The following is a 14,067-nucleotide window of genomic DNA, read 5'->3' as shown; positions in this document are numbered from 1 at the left end:
AAAAATAAAGTCTGTTTTTAAAAATCTTCTTTAAAAAGGCCAAAAAAAAAAAAAAAGAAAAAAGAAAAAGAAAACTGAAGCACAGTGAAGTTAAATGATTTGTCCCAAGCCTCTAACTGACAACACCAAGTGTTGAACCTATTCATGGATTCATTCATATGTTTCTTCATTCATTTCTTTCTTTATTCATTCAACAAATAGATATTTACTGGGATCCTACCACGTGCCGGGTACTGTGGCACTGCTCCAAGCACCGGGATGGAGGCTGAGGAACACGGTGGTGGGTTATACAAAGCTTTATTCTCCTTGGAGACGCAGGAGATAAACAAATGCATAACATGATGGTGCCAAGTGACGGTGCTGTATAGAAGCCTTAGGCAGGGTGAGAGACACAGGCAGAGGTGGGGTTCTCTTTTAAATGGAGTAGGGACTCTGGATCCTCAGCCCTAATGTACTGAGGACTCGAACCGCTGCTCCATCCTGCAGACTCTTCCTGCTAAAGGCAGCTGATGGTCATGAAATGTTCAGTCACCCTCTCCTTTTGCAGATGCTGCCCAAGGCTTAGAATGTGAACGCCTGAGTGCCAGAACGCATGCAGCACAAGCTCTCTCGGCTCCCCGGCAATCCAGGCTGTGGGTGGCTATCTGTAAACTCCCACCAAGTTGGACCGCTTTACTTAGCTTCACATGTAGAATATAAGCTTCTTATAGGCAAGAAGCACTTGTACATGGTTCACAATAACCCAACGCTGTTTAATCAGTTGTTTAATAAAATAAAAGCAATTGAAATAGGTAGAAAACTGCTCCTCTGACTCAATATTCATAAACATGACAGTCAATTCACTGGAGAGATTTTCACATCTAAAGGGTCTCTCCCTAAAAAGCCTAGCCTCTCACCATTCCCTAAATCCCAGGGGCTCCCCTCCTACACAAACCCCACCAGAAAACCAGGTCAGTCCAGGTTTTGGTAAGTGAGGTAGCTGAGTCCACTTCTGACCTTTCTGCCAAGAGTGGAGAGTGGCAGAGGGGTGTGAAGAAGAGAGTGGCGTAATAGGGACAGAGAATTTGCCCCAACTGCTAAAAACAATCCAAGGATTTACGAAGTGATAAGTCAACGAGTGACAGAAACAATGAGCTCCACTGCTTTGAGTTATCCGTTTTTAATGTTCACAAACACAACTCAGTCGTGTGTTTATTTTTAAAACGTTTTCTTGACAGCACCACTGAAGATCATCTTTCACTTTGAAAGGTATGCGTCCGTGCGTACACTCCTGGGGGACTTCACATGCAATTCATACTGAGTCACTGAAACTTTCTACCATAGGGTTTGAATATTGCCCCCCAAACGTGACAATTATACTTTGGCAAAATCGCCTGTGAGGACAAGAGGAAGACTTTAAGTAACAAAACTCCACATATTGTAACATAATTTCAGACTTCCAGGAAGGGGTCACTTTCCCTCAAAAATCATCATCCTTTCTGGGTTATTCCCAACTGAATTCACAGCAGGTTCAGTGTCTCTGACCAGGCTTTGTACCAAGAGGAGACCTATCTATCGAAAACTGATCTATCGAACAATGTTTAAGAAAGTTCCATGTAAACAAAAAGGTTCAAAATAAAACATCTGCAAAGAAACGCTTCAGGAAAAAAAATGTCACGTGTTCATTAGCTAAACTGCAAATTCTTAAGAACATGTAGATCACAATGAGGACCGGGATCTGATGCAAATTCCATTGAGCAGCTAGTTTCCTGACTCAATAACTTCATTCCTACTTTATTCCTGTGGCTAAACACATGCAAACACACTCAGAGGCACAAATAGGTGACAATTTATCAGGGGAAACACAGGGCTGTACTGTACAAGAAGGCATGCGTACTCAGTCTAAATTGGAGATACAAATTAGGTCATGTTTCCTCATCTTTTTTTAAACCAGTCTTTCTTCTCAATCTTTAATTGCAAGAGTATAAGATACATGAAAAGCAGGATCATTTAAAAGGAGGAAATGTAATTTGTCCTCTTGGGGGAAAAAAATAGACAGGATTTGGCAAAGGACGAAGTTAGCCATAAACAATAAAGAATTTTTTTTAACATCCGAATTTGTCATTAGTACAAAGATGAGCTGTTTGTCAGGAACCAGTAGCAAGAAACACCATCAAGTTTAAAATTGGTAGAAAATTCAACGCCTTAACTCCAAGAATCAGTTGTGCTGGTGTAACGCATTCTCATTCGGTAGTGGGTACATCAAGCTGAGAATGTTCATGAGTTGAAGGGATCCTCACAGCACAGTGAGAGCAAACGCTTTTTCATTCACTGTTATATCGACTGAACTGTATCATCCGGTTTGTAAGGGCTTTATTTTCCACATTACGTTTTTCTTTAAATATCCAAGTTCCTACGTAAAGACAACTGTAATTTTTATAGTTTGATCTCACCTTTAAAAATATTTCTTTAAAAAGCAAATTCTGCAGGTTGATTATATTCAAAGGATTGTTGGGCCTTAGAAGGGCTTCCGTCAACAATACCCCTCAAGTACCCTTAGGTGAAGTCGGACGTCAGTGGCTCCTACCTAGAGGCAATTCTGCTCCCCAGGGAATCCGTGGCAATGTCGGAGGTATTGTTGGTTGTCACAACCTTGGGGGATGTTACTGGCATCTGGGGTTAGAGACCAAAAGATACTACTAAAAACCCTACAATGCACAGGACAGCCCCACACTACAAGGAATTATCCGGTTCAAAACATCGATAACACAGAAATTGAAAACGCATAACGAAAGCTCTTACTACCTCAAAAGGCAGCTGCCTTGTGATAATCCAAAATCTACCTCGATGATTTCTCTGCCATTCAAAACACCCATTTCTACTGAACTTGAGATTCCTGACTTACCCCCACTGGAGTTTGGCCAGCTCATGGCAAAAAAAAAGAGAGAGAGAGAGAAAGAAAAGAAAGAAAGAAAAAGGAAAAAAGTAACTAAGTATCTAAGTATGGAGAATACATTAAATTCTTCCTCAATGTCTCCCTATTTTATTGCTATTTTATCAAAAAAATTAAAGGAGTAATATTTTTTTCTATCAACAATGGAGCCTCCTAGTTCTATGGGTATTCATAATGTCCAAATATTTTGAAAAATAAAGTAACCTCTATTTTCAAAAAGAGAGTTGAAATGGGAAAATAAATAAGCAGACGTCATGTTTCCTAAAGCTGGTGCTGAAACACTGTGGAAATGACTCTTTGCATAGAAACAGGAGTCCATGGGAAGTGCCATGCCCTGTGTCCCCAGGGTAGCACACCCAAGGCTGACCCGACACACAGAAGATTCCCTAGACTCTTAAAAAATTATTTTCAGTTCCTAGAAGAAAAGAGAAAGAATTTTCTGGAACTAACCTAAGCACATAGGAATGCTAAACTGAATAGCAATATTCTTCTCATCTCAGAAAAAAACAGTGTGGTTTAAGTCCACTGTTCCTCGGACACTGCTGCCACCACTCAGGGCTGATTCAAAGGGAGAAAGAAAACTCTGGCGTTTCCTTGGGAGAATTAAAATGCGGGACAACGAAAGAGAGAGTAAAACTCATGTAAAAAGGCCACACGGCAGGCATCACGGTGCCTGAGCACAAGCCAGCACCTCGCCGGATACACAAATATTGCCCTAAATTAGCTTGTTTGGAAAGTATTCAACACACCGAGCCAAGCTGTCTGCCAAAGGTATTATTTCACATTGACTGTACCCCATAATTTGGTATGTTCATAAGTGTCCATCAAGATAATTTTCTGAGGTTAGATTTAATTAGATGGGAATTAAGTGCCTTTTGCTTTCCAGAAAAATGCTTTAGAGGCTAATTCAAGAACATTACTGGGATGTAAACTAGCATGCAGCCCTTCAGCCAGTTGCACAGAAACTAGAAGATGATAATTTTTCCCTTTTAGTAAGAGCAGAACGATATGAAATCAAATTAGACCTTTAAATTCGGAAGTGAGAAACAGCTTTCTCCTTTGGCTCCAGTCAGAGCATCTCAGCCAACATTGATATATGAGAATTTGGTCCACATATCACTGAGGTAAGTTTCATAAAGAATCCTCTGTTTTGTGTGAGTACCTGCCATAATTTTAACATTAAAAACAAAAATGTTGTCTTGTATTCACCCCTGTTTTAGCTATGAAGTATACATACACTATATTATATACTATATAATACTGTTAAGTATATATACTTAATAAACTCTTAGGGATAAAAACATATTTAGGCATTTTTTTCCTCTTTGCCTAATTCATGGCCAATGTAAACTCAGATAAACATTTTCAAGGAATAAAGATTTTCCTTTCCCACTGATCACAGTTGCTTCCTTATTTCAGCCTTAGAATTTAAAACTAAGATGCAGTTTTTTAAATGATGCTTGTGCTGAAAAATGTGGATGCTTTTCCTGTTACCCACCCAGCATTTCTGCTGAGTACTGTGCAGATTCTAAACAGGACTCAGTACTTCAGCACCTAAGAGATGATCCTTTGTAGTCAATTTTGCAGCCCGTCAAAGAAGATTCTGGTTCTCTGGTGGGGCACCTCCCATTTCCTTATACCTATTCTGGGACTGTTCTGGTTAAAATAATCGTTGCCTGAACAGTTTGTTACATACATAACAGATGTTTCTCCAGTACTAACACAGGTTGTTATGGAACCAAGTCAGATTCTAATGTATTTATTTGAACTTGGTAATACGGGTCAGAGACATAAAAGAAAGTGTAAGCTCCTCAAAACACATTAAAGGCAGAAATTTAATTAATTCTCATTTCTCCCTTGGACAAACACTTTTTCCATCAAATTATGAGTTGAAAACTATAATAAATACTTTAAAATATGTCTAATTAAAGAAAAGTCAATCTAGCTTATTTCTTTTTCGTTTTTGGCAAGGATGCACACTCAGCGCCATAGATTCCTCTACCCCAGGAATATCCATTCTCTCCTGGTAAATGCTACGTAGATCAATGTGATCATATAAAAGGAGACTCAAAAAGAAATTTGGGCAAATAAGTAAATCACTAATAAGCAATAAATGAAAACAGTCCCAACTGGACTGACTCTAAAAGACAGTAGATAAGCACTGTGTCATATTTAAAGTAGAAAGATTCCCACACTTCAGAGTGAAAACAAAAAAAGCATCTTATATATTTAAACACCTGAAACACCCTACCGCAGTTCCCAGCAGAAAGTGAGCATTTTTGTCTCCACCTCACAAAAGGAAAAAACGGTCCAAACAGATTTGCTTCCTTTTCCGCAGCCCCAATAAACTCAACATCCTCTAATGTTCTCAGATTTTCTACCTTACTAGGTATTCATTTTACATTTACTTAAAAATGAGTCAAAAAGAAAAAAGGTCCGCAGCGGGAGGTCTACCTAACCTCCCCCTTTGATGGCCTCCCGGTGGAAGGAAAGGGATACGGCTTTTTCAGTTTCTAAGTTTTTTTCGATGTTCTTAGCTATGTGTGTGCCTGTGAGTCAGCTAGACATTCTGCTCCATTTGAAACAAAAACTACTTTGAGTCCTGTGTCCACAATCATTAAGTCCCAGCCTTCAATGTCCCGGATGTATGTACTAGTGCATCTGCTTCGGAAAATACACGTTCCAACAAAACTTGAAGAGCAGCATGAAGACACCCAAGATAACGTAAAAAGGTTCTCTGTCACGTCAAAATTCACAGGCAAGTTCAACTAACATCCCAAACAGCCAAACCCCTTACAGAACACAGAGTGCACCCACTGTGGGTCTGGTCACTGTCCACAACCCACAAAGCTCTTCCCACAAACTGAGCTAGTGGTTCCAAAGTGCCTCATCTATGCAGTCTTACTTATGTGAGCGTCAGATTAAAAATGTGTGCTATTGACATAACGCAAGTCCTCCCGAGTTTTGCTAAGCGCTTGTCCATGGTCACTCAGACCACCTGCCAAAGACACTTCAATAGCCACTTCTGTTGCTTCTCGTCCACCGAGGCCATCACTTCGGGACATGTCCAGTGGGGGACAGCCATTGTGCTCAGCACAGCCATTGACGTGCGCCAGAGGCAGTGCCCCAGGGGGACAGCAGAGCTGCTTGGCACAGCCCTTGGAGATGCAAGGTGAACTGCAGAGCATCAGCAAGTCCTTCTGCTCCAGGGGCTCCTTCAGGTCCACCTTCTCAAACTGGATGGTCACGTTATGGATTCCCGCGTTGTGGAAGATTTCTCGAATTTTTAGACTGGCATCCTGATCCCCCGTGTCCTGCTGATACTTGATGTGCAGAGTGGCAATGATCTTCCCACTTATAAGTTCCCAGATGTGAACTTCATGCACACTGCTGATTCCAGGCACGGCAGAGAGTTTACTCACTAGAATAGGAAAGAGCAAACAGGAGCCAAGATGAGGGCTCTCATTGAAACATGGAGCCACCACGGAAGGGACATTGTCCCTTGAAGCATTCTCACCAGAATGATGTAGTTACTAACAATAACAGGAAGAAAAATAGCTGGATCTATATGGGTACATTTTCCCATAACCGTCTTCCTCCTCTCTGAATTCCTCTACCAAACACTGTTAGCCCATAAAAGGCAATTTGAGAAACTAAGTGTCACAGCAACCCCCCACCCACCAGCAGATGCCCAGGGTTGTCAAGGTTACAAGGGAATGGATGCTCTGATGGACGGCCATGGGACTATAATGTAGGAAGCCTTTTTTACAGGGGATTTGGTACTATGGATAAAAACCTTTACCAGCAATTCTAACACTAGGAATTTAACCTAAAGGAAATAATCAAATATTTATGTACAAGAAAAAAAAAATGGAAGCAACAAAGAGATAGTTAAATCAATCACACAACAGAATATGACACCGCTGTGGAAAAATACATTGCATATTTAAGGATATGAGGAAAAATATATGAGGTATTTTTAAGTAAAAAAGCAAATAGCTAGACTGTATATATGGCATAATCTTTTTGTCAATGAAACATCAGTGTATAGACTCAAAACAAAATTTTTGAGGCAGATAAAAGCTTGTTTTATCAAATGATTGATGCAAAAATATTAACACTGGTAATTTCTGGGCAATAAGATTATGAGAGATTTCTATTTTCTTATTTAGTCTCTTCTATATTTTCTACCTTTCTAAAATGAGTATGTTTTTAGAACAATGGTCCTGAATAGTGGTTATGAGCGACCTACAGCCAATGAGAGTTCAATTCCAAGTTTAGACGACCTGCATGACCTTGGGTAATTCACCCAGTCCCTCTGAACCTTAGTTTCCTCATTTATAAATGAGGAATGATAGTGACAGCCCCTCATATGATTATTAAGGATTAAAATGAGTTAATATAAGTAAAGTACTTAGAACAGTACTACCTAGCATGTAATAAGTACCATGAAAGTGTTGCTATTGCTACCACAAGATTTTAAATATCTGCTTTTATATATATATTACTTTGTTAAAAGGCAATGCAACCAACATATATCTCAAATTGTTGTGTGTGTGTGTGTGTTTTGTTTTTTCCCCACTGGGATACAAGCCCTTACAAGGAAAACGATGCTGTGTATCAGCTCCTTCGCTTTCTCCCTCCACTGCCAGCAGCACTGCGCACAGAGTAGGACACGGGGGCTGACTGCCGTAACCCTGTGCAGTAAAGCAGCTGGAGACCTGACCACACTTAACTGGCTCTCAGAGACAGATAAACTAACCAATGCTGCCAAAGAAGAGGTAGGAAAAAAAGAAAAAAGAGGCAAATAGAGCATCCAGGGGAAAGACTGTGGGAAGAGCACCATTAGACAAAGGGCCAGCAGGACTGTGACCTTCACAGAACAGTCTCACCGGAAATCATGCCTTCCGAGAGGGAAGTCTAGCCGTGGCCGTACAATGTATTAAGACCCATCAAATATCAGTTAGGGGTTTGGGACTAGCAGATACACACTACTGTCTATAAAAGAGATAAACAAGGTCCTACTGTATAGCACAGGGAACTACATTCAATATCTTGTAATAACCTATCATGAAAAAGAATATGAAAATGAATATGCGTGTGTGTGTTAGTGTGTGTAACTGAATCATTACGCGGTACACCAGGAACTAACGCAGAATTGTAAATCAACTAAATTTCAGGTATTTGTCGTGAAATAAAGTCTTTCAACTTTCAGCTGCAGAGTGGGCTTAGGCCCTCGTTCCTGTTTACTGGCTTGCTGTTGAAGCAGTGATAGCTACAAAAAGAGCAAAGATGCATAAAAACTTGTTGTTTTCTATAAAAACATAATCTCCATTTAGAAACTCTAGAAATAAAGTTACACATTCAGTTTCTCACCAACATCTGGAGCATTCCTGTTTAGAAATTTTACAAAGTCTCTGAAAATTCTATCCTCTGATGCACATAAACTAAAATGAGAGTTTGACCTGCTATTTGAGCAAAGCAAGGAAACAGATTTCATTACTGAATGAGGCCATGAATGATCTGGACTGAAACACGGTCCGTTTCACTGTGTTATGAGACACGTGGTGACTGCATGCCCATAAAAATCGATTAACTAGAAAGCTGGATCTAGCAAATGAATGAATGAACGTCTCATGTTTTCAGAACAGGGAGAATAAAAATCAAGTTATGGGCAGCATAGCTTTATCTGAGTTAAAATAAATCTCTGACATGAAGGTAAATAAACAGCCAAGGAATAGGTATTGCCAAAGCATTACATTTTCAAAAATTTGCAGTAGAATCAGAGAATCATGGGCTGCAAAGGACCTTTGTTTCTTGGAGCTGTGAGCTACCGTAGCAGGCTACAGAGCGTATCATGGATGTCTCTGTTGCTCAATGATTTAAAGCATATCAGAATACATAAATCCAACACTCTTCTGACATCATGCTGGCCCTCAGGACTGAAGAACATTAAGCGGGCAGTGGTTTGAGATCAGAATTGTCCAGCTTACTCAGCTCTTCCATGTTGACGCCTTTGGGGACCATCTGCAGCAGGATGGCAGCAGTCTCCTTGATGAGTGGGAAGGCAGATGACAAAATGATGATGACCATGACGACAGTCAGGCTGGGGTCGATGTAGCACTGCCAGTTACACGGGTCCTCACGTTTTAGGGGAAGCACATAGAATATGATGGCCGTGATCACTACAACCACCGATCCCAGGGCATCTCCCATCACATGTAAAAGTACCCCTGCGAGGAAGAAAGAAAGACCTCTAAAGTGCAGATCCACGTTGGGGAGCTGTGTGACACTCACTGACCTGGCTTCCCAGTCGACGACTACTGCGGTTATTTGTTTTCTTTTTGGATGGATTCAAATGCAGAAACAGTGGCAACGGTATCTCAGAAAACAAAATCACAGGACCCAGAGAACCTGGAACAACTTAGGAAGACTCTGAGCTGCAGACACCTGCCCTGTGGGAGAGGGACAGTGCCAGGTCAGGGTGCCACTCTGCGGCCACCCACCGCCCATCAGAGGGCACCAAGCCAGAAAACACAGGCTGCGCAAATTTTTTTTTTTTCCCCTTTCTGACAAGTGTCTGTGCTTTAAATTGCTTCAAACATTTTTAAGGGGAGAGGGAACTAAAATAGATCAAGAGAGGGGATCTTCTATTGCTTTGCCTTCCCTCCACCTTGCCTCACTTTCCCCTTCCCTGCACGCATTTACCTACTTCTCTCTCAGCCTGTGGTCATTTAAACTGCATCTGGTTTAAGAGGTTCCCCAGAACAGTGACTCCAGCAACAGTCCCACTAGATAAAGAGCCATGATTTTAAAAAAATGTTAAATTCTACAGATGATAACAAAAATTGTAGATGCCTTTACTTAAGGTAACTGCTTTGAAAAGTTTCGATTATGATACAGAAGTCATCCCAGTAAAGAAGATCTAAAGACAATCTAAGTGTCCGATTACTTGTAAGATGTAGACCACGCTGGGGTTTAGTGAATTAGGTGAAGATTTGTCAGAAGGATTATCAAGTATAACAGTATGTCAATTTTTTTTAAAAAGGGTTTTTTTTGTTGTTATTGTTTTTTAACAGAAAGCAGCATGAGAATCTTGCTCTTCAAAGTATGGTTCACAGACCAGCGGCATCAGTATCCCATGGAAGTTTGTGAGAAATGCAGAATCTCAGGCCCTACCTCTGAGCTACTGAATCTGATTCTGCATTTTAGGAAGATCCCCAGGTGATTCAAATGAACATAAATCTCCAGAGTATTGCTCTAGAAGAAAGTACATGGATTAAGGAAGATCTGCTTTGATAGCAGCATTATTTACAATAGCCAAGACATGGAAGCAACATGAAGGTCCATCAGCAGATGACTGGGTAAAAAAGAAGTGGTATATTTCTACAATGGAATACTACTCAACCATAAAAAAGAATGAAATAATGCCATTTGCATCAACATGGATGGACCTCGAGATGATCACATTAACTGAAGTAAGTTAGAAAAAGAAAGACAAATATGTATCTTATATATGGACTCTAAAAAATGATACAAATTAACTTATTTACAAAACAGAAACAGACTCATAGACTTATGGTTACCAAAGGGGAAAGGGAGTGGGGGAGGGATAAATTAGGAGTCTGGAATAGCAGATACAAACTACTGTATATAAATAGACAAACAACAAGGTCTTACTGTACAGCACAGGGAACTATACTCAATATCCTGTAATAAGCCATAATAGAAAATAATATGAAAAATAATCTGTATATATATGTATAATTGAATCAACTTGCTATACTCCAGAAACTAACAGAATATTGTAAATCAACTATACTGAAAGAAAGAAAGAAAGAAAGAAAGAAAGAAAGAAAGAAAGAAAGAAAGAAAGAATCTTCTTTGTATCTCCAAGGATCCCACAAAATCCCTTAGTAGAATTAAAAATAATCCAAAATACGAACAACTCACTCAAGGCTACAACTGAACACCCTCACTTGGAAGAGGCTAGTGCTTCTTGGCAACCCTTCTAGGATTCTGAGCAGCATCATAGGTCAAATGATATTTTATAAACATACTAAATGCGATCCGTGACAACTTCCCCCTCCCCCCAAAAATACAAGAATAAAAAGAATCACTACATCTCCTTCTGGCTGTTTCTTTAAGGTACCATGATCCTGATTCAATAAATACATTAAATAGTCCCACTTGTAAATTCTGTGTCCCCTTCCACCCACCCACCCCGAGGAGCATCTTACTCCCCAGTCTCTGTCCTCGGCTACAAAGAGAAACTCAAAACATTCCCTAAAGTTGGTCTTTACACCTTGTTCCCTCAGGAAGAACTGAAGATCAAAGCTTTAACCTTCTCCAGGGCAGCACAAAACACTACCATAAAAATATGAAGACCAAATATTTCCTATATGCACTCGACATCATTCTCACTGCATGAGACCGTCGTCTGTTACTCTCTTTTTTACGGATATCAGCCTTGTTTCTTCCATTAGACTATAAGCAATGTGAGGATGAGGGTTGTACCCTGCATTTCCTTTGTTTATATTTTAGCACTGGACGTACACAATCTAGGCACTCAACAAAAAACTATTTTCTGTTTGGTAACTCCCACAACATAGAGTAAGTCTTGCCTTTTACTAAATAATAATAAGTCAGCTAACATGTATGCACCAGACACTGTTATAACGTTGCCTGTATTTATATGTTAAGTCCTCTTAAGGACTCTCTGAAGTGGTCACTCTCTTCATTTTACAAATGAGGAAACTGAAGCACAGAGTAGCTAAGTAACTGATCCGAGATCACACCGCTACAAAGTGTCTAAGGGGAGATATAAGTCTGGAGATATGTCTCTAGTCTGACTAGAGAACCACTGTGCATCCTACCTCATCTAAGTCCTAAGTTCCAGTTTCAGGTTCTCCTTCTGAGAAATCTCACTATTAGCCCCTAAGAATTGCATAAAAGAGTGTTAAACTTATTTTTCACATCAACCAAAGTAAGAATCATCCTTTGCATCCTAGCCCAAGCACAAACACAGAAACAAATGTTTAGTGAAAAAAATTTAAAAACTGTACTTACATATGATGTATTACTATTTTCTATTCTATTTCATTCAATTCAAGTTAATTTTTTAAATGTCAGTCATACTCTACTAAATCGATTCTATGACCTAAACTCGCATGACTTTCAGCATGAAAAATTGCTTACAGCATCATTGCATTAAATTCCTGAGATTTGGTTATTGCAGTGTGTTTTCTGGGGCCCATGCAAAGATGGTCATTGTCCTCTGGGGAACACAGCCACTGGCTGGATTCTGAGATAAGAGTATCAGTAACTTCTAGGGAGAGGATTATTCGCCCGAGAAGATAGAGGAGTCTCAGGGAAGACTTCTGGCGAGATGGGCAACTTGGGCAGGACTCTGAAGAGGAGACAGACTTCAGAAGGTAGTGACGTTCCAGGCAGAGGGAACTCAGCCAGACGGCGTTCCAAGCAGAGAACCCGAGGGAGGCTGCGGATGGAGACGCACTTGTCACGTAACGTGGCTGATGTGATGGGAGATGCATGCACTACATTCAGACTCAGAGCTGACAGCCTCTATGAGTCACAGACCTTGTGAAAGTCAACGTCTCCGAGAAACAAGATTCTCAGCGGTGGAACCGGGATGATGATAACGTCTGCTTCACTTCTCGCAGAGGCGAGCTCTGACGAGGACGTGAAACAGCATCTGAAAACCTACTGAGAAGTGTACAGAACTGATGGGGAGGCAATGATAATAATGGACGTGATTCCTTGATGGATCCTCTGTGCTGATCCAACCAGCCAGGTGCCTCGCACCGCAACACGGTGATGTCGGCACGCCTATCATCCCCATCACGTAGACAAAGGAACTGAAGCTCAGAGAGGTTATGTTTCTTGCCCACAGTCACCATCTATCTAGTGAAAAGCAGAAGCAGAACTCAAACCAGATCCGCTAGACTAAACCCTCCTCCCCTCACTGTACATGTGCCTGAAATGGAGGGGGGAGGGGATGGGCCGGGGAGGTCGCTCAGGGGTAGGGAGGGGGTGAGGCAGGAAAGAGCTGAAGAGAAGGATGGAAACATCTGGAAAAGAGCGCTGGCACGGAACAGCAAGCTCTTGGATGCTAGCAGTGTTGGGAACTCTTTCTAGATGCAGTAAAGGTTTCTGCACAGACCCTGACGTGAACCCCTCCGTGACTAGGAGAGTGAAATCAGGCAGCACCACCTGAGAGACAGAGATTGCCACCTGCTAGACAGTCCCATCAGCTGATGAGTCATTAGTTTCACAAGGTAGCTTGGCAACAGCAGGACACTTAGCCCTCACTTGCCATCTTTAAATAAAAGCAAAACCAAAACACTGGCATATTGCATGGCAATGTGACATAAGTTGAAATTTGACGTGAGTCTCAGCACTTTGAAAAGCCATCAGTCCTGCCATATTTGCGGAACAACTGGAAACACAGCATTAGCACTAGGCATTAACCCGTGGCTGCGGAAAGATGAGAGATCCTTCTCATTGGGAGAAAAAAAATAAGAATTAAAGAGAAACATCTCCTAGAGCGAGGTTGATTTTCAAACGATGCCAGGGTTGTTATTCATCTCTTTATAGTTACACTGAAATACAAAGGATTGATTGTCTTTCTGACACTCCATTGCAACCTTTTTTTAATGTATTATATTTGATCCTATGAAATAAAATCAACCACTACAAAGGGCACTGAAGATTTTTGAAGGAATGCGCTTTAAAGCAGAAGATGGCATGCGTTTCCTAGAAGTCATTCTTTTTTATTCCATTGGAACAAGAGAAACTGGCCCTTCCCTGAATCGTGGCTCTAAGATAAGGGCACAGAATGCAAGGTGAGGCCAGCCTCCCCCTTAGCCCAAAATCTGGGAAGGCTCCTGTGAGCCACGGCCAGGGCACTGAGCTCACCTGGACTGCAGCAGCTTAGGCTGGAGCCTGGAAATGCCACTCACTACAGGACTGACAATAGGACCCACCTCCTAAGGTCATTACGAGTGCTAAGTGACTCATTCTTGAATGGGGCCAGCACAAAGTACGCACGCCATCACAACATTAGCTAGCCTTCCTCCCATGTGCCTGGGCCCTTTACACAACCCCATGAAATG

The 14,067-nt window shown here is 41.1% G+C and overlaps 1 protein-coding gene across 2 annotated transcripts in view; it reads right to left on the bottom strand.

The window, feature by feature from the left end:
• Positions 1-1,886: 1,886 nt before the first annotated feature.
• Positions 1,887-14,067, bottom strand: part of SLC30A10 (solute carrier family 30 member 10) — a 32,192-nt gene continuing 20,011 nt past the window's right edge. For both annotated transcript variants that reach the window (XM_032466754.1, XM_032466753.1), the window contains exons 3-4: positions 8,926-9,165; positions 1,887-6,353 (exon numbers count right to left, since the gene is read on the bottom strand). In XM_032466754.1, the coding sequence (XP_032322645.1) occupies positions 5,854-6,353; positions 8,926-9,165 (740 nt within the window). In that variant the 3' untranslated portion in view covers positions 1,887-5,853. The remainder of the gene's footprint in view (positions 6,354-8,925; positions 9,166-14,067) is intronic.

Source organism: Camelus ferus, chromosome 23, assembly GCF_009834535.1.
Source record: "Camelus ferus isolate YT-003-E chromosome 23, BCGSAC_Cfer_1.0, whole genome shotgun sequence".
In the NCBI taxonomy this organism is placed as follows: Eukaryota; Metazoa; Chordata; class Mammalia; order Artiodactyla; family Camelidae; genus Camelus; species Camelus ferus.
This window is presented reverse-complemented; position numbering and strand designations above follow the sequence as displayed.